Source organism: Desmodus rotundus, chromosome 10, assembly GCF_022682495.2.
Source record: "Desmodus rotundus isolate HL8 chromosome 10, HLdesRot8A.1, whole genome shotgun sequence".
NCBI lineage: Eukaryota > Metazoa > Chordata > Mammalia > Chiroptera > Phyllostomidae > Desmodus > Desmodus rotundus.
In genome coordinates this window covers 112,283,976-112,297,227 of record NC_071396.1, presented here as the reverse complement: position 1 = coordinate 112,297,227, position 13,252 = coordinate 112,283,976, and the positions used below count along the sequence as shown (strand labels likewise).

At 60.8% G+C, this 13,252-nt stretch overlaps 1 protein-coding gene across 1 annotated transcript in view; it reads left to right on the top strand.

Moving 5' to 3' along the window:
* The window catches only part of MBP (myelin basic protein), a 65,565-nt gene that overhangs the window by 29,804 nt on the left and 22,509 nt on the right, over positions 1–13,252 (top strand). Inside the window, 2 exon segments of the mRNA XM_024580217.4 lie at positions 9,608–9,850; positions 9,853–10,043. Coding sequence (XP_024435985.2) covers positions 9,608–9,850; positions 9,853–10,043 — 434 coding nt within the window.

Sequence of the window (13,252 nt, the reverse complement as noted above, 5' to 3'; positions counted from 1 at the left end):
AACGGTGTCAGCAGACGGGGCTGCAGGTGCCCGTGCAGGTGTTCCAACCTGTAAACACGACTCCCTGCGGCCGAGGACAGCGGCCTGCTCCTGACCAAGGAGCTGCATCCGTCCAAAGTCCTCCAATGGCTGGCATCCGCCCTTCCCTCGCTCCGGCCAACAGCGCCACCCCGCAGGTGTCCCAGTGACCATGCAGACAGGTGGGGAACGGGGGGCAGTAGGCTGTCCTGTAGACACAGGTGGGGACTGCACTGGGCAGTGATCTCGAGAACACCAGAAGTCCTGCTGGCATCCCCCACTCCCTGAGGCCACACCAACCTGTCCCAGGGGCTGCTGGGGTCAGTCAGCTCCTGCCGGGCCTTCTAAACGTGGGATACAGAGCCCCTTGCTCACATTCTCAGGAGAGAGGTGTCCCCAAGGGAGATGGCTCGCCCAGGCTCCCGCCTACCCCCTCGGACCCACAGGTGAGAGCCAGTGTGCAGGGAAGGCGCCCAGGGTGGCCTCCGCCTGTGCAGGAGTGGAGGCCGGGCTCACCTGCTGTGCCCCGGGCTGGCAGAGCATGTCCCGCCCCGCCGAGTACAGGACAGGGTGACACGGTGGTCCACGAGGCCCGTTCCTGGGAACCGGGGTGGCCCTGGGGGAGAGGAGGCCCTGCCGCCCACCCTGCACACCTACCCCCCAGGTCCAGGCCTGCAAAATGCCGCGAGTGCTTTGGGGTCACTTAAGGCCAACGGAGCCACAATGGGACAACTGAACAACGTCCAGAACAAAGAGGGACACAGACCACACCGTGGCACAAACAGCAGCTGTGAAGGGCGTGGCCAGGGGCAGCGGCCGGCCCAGCTCTGGACTGGGACTCAGGGCCCTCCTCGCCTGCTGGGCCTCGACCCCGATTTGAAAGCAGCCAGATTAGGTTTCCCTCAGGAAACGTTACCATTTCTGATCTCCCTCGTGGACGTGGGAGCTGCAGAGTGGCTGTGGCACGGTCTCTCCCGACTCCTCCACCACCGCCCACGCCCTCCGCAGCGTGGGAGGGGCCGGGACCCTGAGTCAAACTCATTCCAACAGCGGGAGGGGCACCCAGGCTCCTCCCACCCATCCCGGAGAGCCGGACTTGCTCACCTCCGCACTTGCTCCAAGAGCGCGGCCCCCAGCGTTTGCTGAACTGAAGAAACGAGTGTCTGAAAAGGGAAACGGAACAGCCTGCCGCGCTCTGGGCTGCGCCCCCCGCTCCTGCCGCCCCCCCCACTCCTGCTGCCCCCGCAGGGGCCAAAGGCTTTGCGGAGAGTCAGGTCCAGGCCCCGCCCAGACTCCTGCCGTTGTCCCTGCTGGGTCACCGTGCATCACCACGCTCTGCGGGTGCTGCCGCTGAGCCCGGAGCCCCATGTCCAGCACGCCGAGGTTCCGAAGCAGCCCGGCACCTGTGCTGGCAGGTGGCCTCACGGAACCTGTGCCAAGGTGACAGTGGCCAGGGCGGGGGGTGGGGGGAGGGCGGTGCTTTCACCACAGATGGTGGGTGTGACGCGGTGCCAGCAGATGTAAGTCTACCCTTAAGGATGCAAAAGGCAGCTCAGAGCTGTCTGTCATCACCGGCCAGGGAAACGAACGTAGGTACATTGATGTCATTTCGGCACATTAAAGTCAGAACCTTTCATTAGGTGGACACAGCGCGTCCAGGCCAGGCTTACCTCAGGGCGGCGGGGCCACGGTTTTCCAAATGACAGGTGGTCACCGAAGAAGGCCACCTCTCCACCAGCGGCAAGTGCGCCTGCGCGGCTGGATCTTACGTGTTATCCGATCTTATTAGGAAATTCACCTCTAGTTGAAACTTTTTAATTGCTTCAAAAATCTGTGTGTTAATGTTCCATTCTCTGTGCTGGAGCCTCTGTCACGAACCACAGAGGAGGCAGGCAGGTGCTGGGACCAGCCCCGGGCGGTCTTGGGAGCTGCAGGCCCCGTGAGCGGCGGGCACTGGCGGGGCACGGGTGGCACATGGGAGCCGCATGTTGGACGGATGCAGTCAGATCCGTGAGCAGCACATGGAAACCGCGTGTTAGATGCAGGCAGATCCGTGAGCGGCACACGGAAACCGCCGGTTAGATGCAGGCAGATCCGCCCCCTGTCCCACATTCTTCTCAGTGCACCCGGGTCCTCGTAGAATCACACGGAGAAACCGACAAGCGCGAATCACAGCTCCGAGCGGCTGCGCAGCCCATCGCAGCCCGTGGAGATCAGAGCTCCACCCCGACCACCCGCTCGGTAACGAGGACGGCTCCTGCTCTGCGTGTGGACATTCGCAGAGGTTCAGGAAGAGGGACTTTGCAACCCGCTCCGGCCCCGCAGTGGGCGACACTGGCGCAGAGCAGGACGGGTGGTCACACCAGCCCCTCCACCCCGGGGCCTCCACAGTGCCGGGTGGGTGACCCCGCACAGCTACATCCTTCACCTGCTCAGACACCGGGACCCCCGGAAATGACCCAGGACGTCAAGGTGTGTCTGTGGTGAGGGTGAATAGTGGCACAATGAGACCCAGGAGAATTTCTTCCATTGGGGAGAACTTGGAAATGCACACACTCTCATACATGTGTGTACATGACCTTGTCAGGACTCGCACATGCTGACTTCCTGTATGTGGTAATTTCCTGATGGAGTTATCAGTCTATTCAAGGTTCTTCAACAAAACATTAATATGGATTATTGTAAGGACTTACGATTCGGTTTGAATTTTCATAAATGAATCTTTTAAGGTATCTGCTAGATGAACGGAGAGGGAATATAGTTTACATTTGTTCAGTTGGACACCCTGTAAAATGTAAATGGTGCCTGATTATATGATCATGAAAAGTTACTTCAAGATGATTTCCAGTAAAGGAAATAAGCAACCCCCCTTTAAAAACCATCTGAGAAACTGGTGTGCACTTCGCTAAAACAGTAGGTACCTACAAAGAGTTACAGCAGCAGAGAGAGCATGTTATAAGTATCTTGGAATGTGTCCTTCGTTCCCGTGTCTCTGGCTGAGACGCACCTGTGCTCAGCCTGAACGCTCACGGCTCACTGCCCGAGGGTTTCGCAAGCACCGCTCGGAGCACTCCCCTACTTGAAGGGTTTTCGAGTCGTTTCTGTCTGTGGAAGATGGTGGAGGCCGCCGCTGGCTGGTACGGGCCGCACTACGGGCGAGCCGTGGAAAGCTCGGAGCCGGGCGGCTGTGAAAAGCAGGCATTGTCCCCGCGGCTGACATTTGGCACCATTGTTCCAGCGGCTCTCAGGGACGGAAGGAGCTGCAGCGCCCCCAAGAAAAAACTAAAGGTAACCCTCTCACGACCAAACCGCCCGAGCGCCAACGTAACGAGGTTTTACACTGTAACCCGTGGGTTATGCCCAAGCTGCAGAACAGAATAAATACAGACCGTCACCGATTCCGATAGTTTCCCGGGTAACGAATGACAAGCGTGTCCTCTGATTACCTACAAATGCTTTTGGAAGTGTGATGGCCCCCTCGATACTACAGCTCAGCCGAGAGAAGGGGCGCCAGTCAAAAGGAGTTAAAGCTGGACTCCTGCCCCTGCTCATTTGAGGACAGCAGAGCCAGAGCGAAGCAGTCCGTCGCCCGCCGCCAGACCCTGGACGCGGGCCCTGGACTGGGGTGCGGACGAGCCGACCGCTTCTGCTCACCCTCCCCCCTCCTCTCTTTAACCCGGGAACGTCGCGGGAGATGGTGGACGTCCTTGTGTGCAGCACACACAGGTTGCAGAGAGCTCACAGAGAGACCGTGACGGTTGGTTTTCCCGTGTCTCCACAGCGGTAGCTCCAGCCCCGACGTGGGTTTGTGCCTCGGTGGAAACGCCACATCTTTCTGCTGGTCACATACAGATGGCGCAGGTTCTGTTGCACGAACCTCTCTGGGGGGTTTTCCCCCCAAGACCTTGAGTGGCAATTCTGCCCAAACAGACCGTCTTGCGTCACGTGATTATCTAGCAAACAGACCTCAGAGCTGACGGGAAGAGCGAAGAGAGCACCCCAAAAACGCCGACACTCGGTTCTCACACAGGGCGGGGTGTGCTCGTGCGTGAGGGGGTCGACGCGCTTCATCTGTATCTCGGGGGTCCCCACTGACATGTGGTTCTGCATTGATAATGCCTTAGTGATCAGAGCGGTGTGTCCACTTTAGGAAGCGGGAGAGCCGTTCGTACCAGTGCAGGCAAGCGACGTGGCAACCCCAGCGCCTGCTCAGCTCAGAAGCTCTTTCTGCAAGGGCGTGACGTTTATCTGGGGGCAGAACGGGCGCTGTAAGCTCATCTCTGGATTTCCTGCTGGTCCTTGTCTCCCCTGGCTACTTGGGACAAATGAGCAAGGATGCTCCTTCCCCCCACTGTCACTCACAGCCCACCCTCCCACCGCCCCCTGTGAGCGGCTTTGTCCGCCAAGCAGGTCTCTCTGACAGCCAGGCCCAGCCTGCTGACCCACATTCACCGTCCGGGTCTGGTCCTGGGGCCCCTGCCAAGGCTCCGCAGTGGCTCTGGGGTCTGAATTAAATAGAACTCACCCCAGAGGGCTGACTTCCTTTGGGAAAGAACACCCAGTCGTCTTGTGTAAAAAATAATTGTCACTCATTTTACTAGTGAAGTTAAGCCAGACACACTTGTTCAGCATTGACGGACACGTCAAGCCACGAAGCTCCAGCAGTGCGAGTAACGTGTTGCCACAGCACCTCGGGGCTCTCCGGGCTCAAACGGGAGCCGAGTGGACGCGCGCACTCCAGCTCCCGAAACCCGACCTCCGTGGGTGTCTGGCCCTGTCACTTCTGAGCCCCACTAAGGCCGCACCAACTGATGACTCCTTGGAGTTCCAGTGAGACCGCGGCTCACAGAGGCCGGCAGGCTTTTCCAGCAGAGGGGCCGACAGTGACCCTTTCAGCCTTTGCAGGCCTGCGGCCTGGGTCCTGCTCACTCGACTCGGCCTGTGGGGGGTCAGGTCGTCTGGGGCGCATGTATCAGCTTCTCCTGTGGCATGTCCCCCCCCACAGAAGGAAGCAGGAGGCATGGGACATCTCCCGAGTCCCCAGGGAGGACAGTGGGCCCGTGTCTGGGGTGGGCAGTGGACCTGAGATGCCCAGAGCCAGGACAGGGCTCCTCCACCCTGCCAAGCATCCGGGAAGAGGCCCCTGTGCGTACAGGTGGCTGGCGGGAACCTGATGGCCAGCGGGAAGTGGCAGCCTGAGCCCTCTGCCAGGAATGAGATTCTTCCCAGCGTCACAGCCCAGCAATTCCCAGGAGAGTTTCAGGGTGTGACATTGTATCAGGTGAGCCTGGGATGTCCATGCAGGTCAGAAACCAGGTCGCAGCTTCCTCTTCTCCTGTAATAAAACCTGCGGCCGCCGCTCACAGGGCCCGGCGGGGTCTCTCCCAGCCATCCGGAAGGACCACAGGGGCCAAGGGCCGAAATGAGCCCCAGGGAAGGAAACGGCCAGGTCAGGGGCTGGGAGTTGGGCTGGGGATCACCTGCCTCCCTGTGGCCGCGGAGAGTCATGATTATTGGGCAGAGTGACCGTGGGAGCTGCCAGAGGTGCGTGGGGAACCGGCCCTCCGTGAGCACTGGGCTGGGCTTGTTTCACCTCACTGACACCGCACCACCTGTGCTTGGGAAGCCAGGTGTAGGGACTGTCCTCCCCGCCATGTGACGCAGGAATGCAGACCCTGAGACAGGCACCGTGGACCTCCCGGCCCGACCCTGCTGTGGGAGGGCTCAAGCGAGGGGTGAGCTCTTCGGAGAAAATAAAAACTATATGTTCTGGGCACACAAAGGAGGCCTCAGTGAGAGCTGGGTGGGCGGATAAGACTCGTTTGTGAAAAGGTTTTAAAGGAACCTCCCCGGGAGCCGGCGGGCGGCCGCATGCCGCTCATAGATGCAGATTTCTGCCATAGCGAGTCCACGGCCACACCAAGGCCTTTTGTTTCCCTCCCCCTCCGCAATGGCCCCAGGCAAGCCCGCCCAGGGACTAAAGTGTTCTGCAAACAAGGAGGGTCCTCTTCAGCCCTGGCCCACGCAGGCAAATTCCTGGGCCCGAGGCCCCTCTGCAGCGAGCGGCTGACCCGAGACGCGCGGGCTCCGCCAGCTGAGAAAACAGACAAGCGAACAGGAAACAGGTTAGGGAAACAGAGGCAGCCACTCTGCAGGGCCGACACCGGGGAAACCAGCATCCACAGGAGCAGGCTTCTGGGGTGGGACAGGACGGGCAGGAAGGGGCCTGAGAGGCAGGCCACCACGGCCTTGACAAGACAGCAGAGGCCCAAGGACTCAGAGCAAGGCCCACATTCTGGGACACCTCAGAGAGCAAAGGGATAGCGGGCAGGCGAGTTTGTCCTTGGTGCCAGGCGAGGGAGGGCCACTCAGGGGCATGAACTGGGGGGCCTTGCACTGGGAAACTTAATTTTGTGGGTCACAGCGGCATGTGGGTGGAATCCGCGAAGGACGGAAGGGCAGTGAGCGCTGGAGGTGCAGCACACCCGGCCGGCGGTGGCCAAGGGGAGGAGAGGCACGAGGGTGGTCCGGCCTGACCTGCCAGGAACGGTCGGTGAAGGGGAGCCCCAGGAGGCAGGCCCCTGCCTGCGAGGGGTGACGTGGTGGGAGCAGCCAGACACGGGGGCCTTTAGCGAGAGCCGCTCAGTCATGACAGCCATCAGTCTCTTCAAATAGTCGATGCTGTCCCCCAATGCCACATCCTGCTTGGTGGCATCGCCGCCTTCCCAGACCGGAGCCCACCCACCCAAGTTTTCCAGGGCTCATTCTCGCCATTAGCTGAGGTGGTCGTGTTGTTTTTGAAGGAGTGTCCTGGCCAACTCCAGCAGCCTGTGCACGGCAGTAGCAGCTGTCTCAGCGTTTCTGGGATGTCACATCCGAGCCCCACAGGCCGCCCCACAGGCCCGGCTCCAGGGTCGGTCTCGATCGAAGCCGGGCTCCGGGCTTTCGCGTGATTGAAACCGATATTAATTCACAAATTAAGGGCCCTCGGCCTCCAAAAGCACTGCACGCCCACAGGTTTCAGCTCTCCCCGCACCCCTTGTGCGCAGGAGAAGCTACTTTCAGGGCATAAATGCCCTTCTCTGTGCCTCACAAACGGCCGCATTCAGGGCCACAAAGCCCAACTGTGGTGGAAATGTTGGTATTCAGATGCGCGCCTGTTTGGTTAATGCGTTTAGTCGGTACAATGCAGGGCTGTTTTCCTCCACATTTGCATCAATTCATATCAGCCGCAGAATCCAAAGCAGGGCTGGAAAATCGGGCTGTTTCTGGGGAAAACGGCAAATTAGCTTTGCATCCTTGCAAAAGCCTGCAGCTCCGTTCGGGCCAGTGTCTCCACCTGGCTGCGCGGCAAACAGGTGTTTTGACCTGTTGCAGGTGGCCGTGTCCCCACGGGGCTGAGGCGAATCAGTGGGTGTGGAAGACATGCGTGTCCTGCGTGGCATCTCCAAGGCCCAGGCCTGGCTGCGTGGGGCACGCCTGATCCCTCTCCCAGGAAGGTCACGGCAGCCCCGAGGCCGACCACCGGCCTTGTGCTCTCACCTGCAACGTCCCTGATACTCGTGGGGAGGAAGTGACTCTGCTCTGCAAAGAGGAGCCAGTGTGCCAACTTCCTGGTGACTGTCACTCATGGGGCGGCTGCGTGACCCCCCCATTGCTATTGGGAGAGTGGAGGATCCTTGGCCTTTTGCTGTTGGCACCCGTGGAGAAGCCTGTGCCGCGGACACACAGCCGCTCAGACACAGATGTGCTGGAGGAAAGGCCCTGCCTCACCCTCGTGTGCGGCCATCCAGAGCTCATCCCCTTGCGACCCCGCCCAGGGTCGGCAGCCCCTCCCACCTGTGCTCACCTGCTGCCCCTGCCTCCCACCTCACCTCCCCTGTCCCCCATCCCCCGCCCCCTGCCACTCCCACCTCAGGCTCAGTCCTCTCTGCTTCTCCCTGGTGATGCCCCCAGGCTGACTCCCCCAGCCCAGCTTGGGGGTCCTTCCCTCCACAGGAGCGCCATCCCACCCCCGGGTGCCACGGCACCATCCTGTCTCACCCGAGGTCCCCCTGGGGCCTTGCTGACCCCCATCCTGCTCTGTGTCCCCTCACATTCTCACGTGGTGCGAAACGACACAGCACACCCTCTTCTTGGGGCTGTGGCTGTGGCACTGATCACCTCAGGCCGGGCGACCTGGAGCAAGGCTCTGGGGACCACAGGGCTGGGACCAGGCTGCCGGCAGGACCACGCTCCCCGGAGGCTCCGGGCCAGGGTCCCCCTTCCACCTTCCACCTTCTGGTGCTCCCGGCATGCCACGCACCCCGTGTCTTGTAGACACGTCAGCTTGGTCTCCGCAGGCATCGTCCCCTAGCTTCTTCCCCACCTGTCTGAGTCCCAGTCCCCTCCTCTTAGAAGGGTGCCCGTCATTGGACCAGGTCCCACTCCACGCCAGTCTGACCCTGTGTTAACTTGATGACGCCTGCAGGCGACCCTGTTTCCCAACAAGGTCACGTTCATAGCACCCAGGGGTTAGGACGGGGGCCATACGTTTAGGGGGGTGTTGTTCAGCCCACACATACGTTTTATCTGTGTTCACAAGCCAAGGTCTGCGTGTCCGTCATGGCGAAGCAAACCCCTAGCACGGTGGGCCACACCTACTAGGTGCTCGGTGAACAGCGGGCGGAAGTGTGGGTGGGTGGGTGAGTAATTGGGTGCACGGGTGCGTGGATGGGTACGCACTTGGATGGATGGATGGATGGGTGGGCGGTTGGATGGGGGACGGGTGGGGGGATGGGTTGGTGGGGGGATGGATGGATAGTGGGGGGTGGGGGGGCAGTTGGATGGGGGGACGGGGGGGTGGACGCCTTTGGGTGCATGCCAGCGCACAGACTGCTGGGCGGTCAGGTGGGCCAGGCCCTCCCTGGCAGTGTGAGCAAGCACAGTTTCCGGGGATGAGTAATGAAGCAGGGAGCGGAAACCACTGTAACGAACTACTGTCCGTTTACGCCAAACTCTCCACTTGAGAGCGAAATGGGGGCGTTGCCAATCTTGAGAGAATTGCTGCATTTTTTAATGAAAATCACTGAGACGGGAGGCCGAGCGGAAGGCCCCGTCCCCACTCCAACGTCCCCATTGTCCTGCGGCCGATGGCGCGGCCGGACCAGAGTCCTGAGTCAGCATCTCCGAGGTGCAAACCCCTGTGGGACTCCCACAGGGAACTCTGAGCCCTCGCTTCTTGAAGGCAGGGTGGCAGCGGGCTGCCGGAAGCTCCCCTTCTACAAGAACACAGAAACTGCCTTTTGTCCAACAAATGCTCCCCATGCTTTAGCATGCACCCCAGATCATACACATCCCTTAAAGGCTCCGACGGCCGGTCCTGCGTTCTCTGAACGGGGCAGGGCCGACCCCCTGGGGACGCTGGGTGGGATCGCAGCAGCTCCCGGGCCTCTGGGACTCGGAGCTGCCGCGGGGCGCCCAGCCCAGGCCTGTGCCCGGCAGGGCACGGCCGCGGGTTTTGTAGGAGGCCGGTGGGCCGGCCCGTGAAAGCAGCATTGTCCCGTGCGGCTTAGCACGGCCTGCACTCACATCTCCCTGTTGTTCGCAGGGGAGGCAGATGTGGCCCCGGACAATGGGAGCCCCTCTCAGGACCCAGCGGTGACAGACTCCAAGCGCACAGCCGACCCAAAGAATGCCTGGCGGGACGCCAACCCAGCTGACCCCGGGGGCCGCCCCCACTTGGTCCGCCTCTTCTCCCGAGATGCCCCGGGGAGGGAGGACAACACCTTCAAAGACAGGCCCTCGGAGTCGGACGAGCTCCAGACCATCCAGGAAGACAGTGCAGCAGCTGCGGGGCCCCGGACGTGATGGCGGCCCAGAAGAGACCCTCCCAGAGGCATGGGTCCAAGTACCTGGCCTCTGCCAGCCCCATGGACCACGCCAGGCACGCCTTCCTCCCGCGGCACAGGGACACGGGCATCCTCGACTCCCTGGGGCGCTTCTTTGGAGGTGACAGGGGTGTGCCCAAGCGGGGCTCAGGCAAGGTGAGCTCTGAGGAGTAGGGGAGCGCGTGAGTCTAACTGGACCGGAGGGAGGGGCGGTGGCGGCGCCCCCCTCCCAGGACTTGCAGCTGGCCTGCAGGGCCTCTCTTCGCTGGAGATGCGCTCAGACCCTCGGTGGGGGGCCAGGGTGGCTGCTGCTCTGAGGATGCAAGGACGCGGTGACTTCTGCACCCTGGGGCGGGGGTGTGTGGGGGTCCTGGTCCGTGCTCGGGGCTCCGGTGTCTTGCTCTTGGGGCTCTCTAGCTGCTGTGGCTTCTGCTGCCCGGGTCTGCTCGTTTTCCCGCAGACTGAGGGCTGCGCCTTGCTTTGCAACAATAATGCGATTCAGGACTGCGGAGCACACTCGACATTTGAATGCGCCATGGGCAAACTCCTCCCTTGTCTGGCTTGTGGAGGGATCAGGGCAAGGCGGGAGGAACAACTGAATCGACACTGTATCATTCTGTGATTGCATTCCTTTGAATACAGAGTCTGCGACACCTCGTTGCTGAAATGCTCTGTAGATAAAAACGCATCGCAGGGCAGAGAGCTCCTGCCGTGGCCCCTCCCCACAGCGGGGCCTGGAGCTGGTTGTGAGCGGGTCCCGCGTGGCTGTGGCCGTGTGTCAGAAACCTCCGGGGTGGCGTTCCGATGGGGGGCGCGTGGCAGGCTGTGTGACGGGACGGAGAGAGGCTTTCAGAAACTGGCTTGCTGAGCCCACGCACAGGTCACCCCCATGCCGCTCTCCCTCCAGCGGGACTGTGCTTGCTCCGGACAGAGGGCCTGCAGCAATGCGAGAGGCCGCTGGGGGCGTGTGCAGCCGGGGCCCCGCCTAGGAGCAGCACCCCAGAAAGCCTGGGCTGCTCAGAGTTGGCGAGTTTCTGAAACCTGCTTTTGCGTGTGACCGCCCTGCCGTGGTGACTGACGACCGTGAACAGTTCAAGATGATGGGTGTCGCCGGCCCGGGTTTCAGGCGCCGGCTGCATCTTTGCATCCGACCGGGGCCCAGGTCTCTTGTGGGACCCTTGTCGTGACTTTGGGTGAATAACACTTTGTGTATATGAAGGGCTTGCAGAATTCATTTGCTGGTTGGTTCTTTTCTGGGTCTATTTGTAGCCATTTCCCTTTCCTTTGGGGCCGGCTTCTGCCCCCGGAGTGCGGGTCATCTGACCCATTCCTAATGCCAGCACGGCCGCCCACCCCAGCAGACCCTGGCCGCGAGCGAAGGTGCGCTCTCAGGCTACGCAGCCTGCGGGCTCACAGCACCTTCAAAACCTTCCACTTTCTGCTAAACCCAAGAAGCAGGCAACATATATTTAAATTGTGCAAAAAAAAAAAAAAAGATTAAATATCTGAAGAGCATATATTATAAAATAAGCTTCATTTAAACGCCATAGTTTAAGTTCAGATAAAATTGTGAACGCCCTTATCTGCCTCATCGGGACTCTGTCTCAAAGTGGGCGTGGGCACACGGTTTTCTTCCGTTCTGAGGATTTCTGCCTTTATTGCTCTAAGTCTCCAATAGCTTCAACGGAAAGGTTCCAGTTCCAGAAGCAGGCACCTCCTACGCACACAGATTTTCAGGGATCTGGAAAAACCAGAATGTTCTTACAGGATCTTTAAACAGGGAAACAAGGTTCGAGCAATTGTTTCAGACTTTAGAACGTATCGGTGGTGTCCACTACTGACGACTGTTGAATGAAGGTTTCAAACGGCCAGGCGTGGCCCTCTGGGGGCCACGGCATCAGTCAGAGGCTGTGGGGTCACCGTGCAGCGGCCCCTTGCAAGCCCGGGGTAGGGACAGCGCCCCACCTGGGGGGGGGGGTGGACTCCTGGCCGTGTTTGGTCAGCTCCCCTGGTTGGGGTGTAGACTTTGTTTGCTTTGAAGTGCAGGGTTGGGGAGCCGCACACCCCAGACGTCCAGCGCAGGCCCCCAGGAGCCCCGGGAGCCCAGGGGTTGAGAGGGGTGGGCCGCCGAGGGTCCGGTTCTGATGCTGAGTTTGCTGGGCTCTGTCTGGGCATGAGAAGAGCCTTCTGTGTCAGAGGCGTCTTTGGGCGGAAGCTCGGGAAGAGGGGAACCCAAAGGCCTGGCCGTTGTCTGTGGAAGCCCCGTGCACCGTGGCATTCCCTGTTTCTAAGGCCGTTGGCTCAGGGGCACAGGGAGCTAACGGGCGCCCGCAGGCCAGGCTGACTGGCAGCACCGACAGGCGTTGTGTCCCAGGGAAGCGGCTGTTCTGGCACCCCTGAGAGCAGGGTTTCTGTAGAGTGGTGGGGGTCCGTGGGGTGACCGCCGGCACAGGGGCTGTGCTGCCCTGGGGCCCCCACCCTCCCTGGGCCAGGGCCAGCGCAGCCCCCAGTCCTGGGAATGCACCCCATGCTCACCCCCTGGGGGCCGGGACTTGACATTCAAGGAAAGCGCCTTGTACCGTCCCCGAGGAGGCGGGGTCTTGTGAGAGCGGCAGTGAAAGGGGCATTGACGAGCACACTCTGCTTTGTCAGGAGGAGGAAGAGGGCTGCTGCTGGCCAGGGACCAAGCCCCCCGCCCCCTGGAATGTGGGGCTTGGGAGGGGTGCTGGGCATTTAGGGCAAAGGTCAAAGCGCACGGTCTTTGTGGAAAGGGTGGCCCTTCGTGGCCTGGTCCTCCCCGCCTGTCCCTGCGGAACCTGCGTTACCAGCCTCACTCGTGGGCCTGGGACCTCGGCCACCCAGGCCTCACTGGCCAAAGCCTGGACACCTTAGCTGTGCAAACACACTCTTTGTCACGCTGCAGGAAGGGTTACAAGATAACAGCTGCACACAGTTTCCAGTCGCGAACGCAGTAGGAGCTCACGAGTGTCTCCCGGGTCCGCACACCTCCCAAGAGGCCTTTAAGCTAGCTTCTGTCCTGGCCACGCTCCCTGTTTGGTCTGTCTGCTTGCCCCTCACGCGCCGTGGACAAGCATTCGTCCCTCCGCGTTCCTTCGGAGCCTGCACCGGGGGCTGTGTGGGATAAGAGCATTGCCATCTGATGCTTGGGGTGAACTCATTTTGCCGATTAATCAGTGTTCTGTGAGATTAATCAGTGATCTTTTCCCACTGCATTTTAATTTCATTCGGCCACATTTTAGTTCCACAGTAACTCGATTCCCCACTGTTAACACGGTGCCCTGACTGTGGACTACAATGTAGCCCTGCGGGGAGGGCGCCGTGGGGAGCCGGCAGGAAAGACGCAG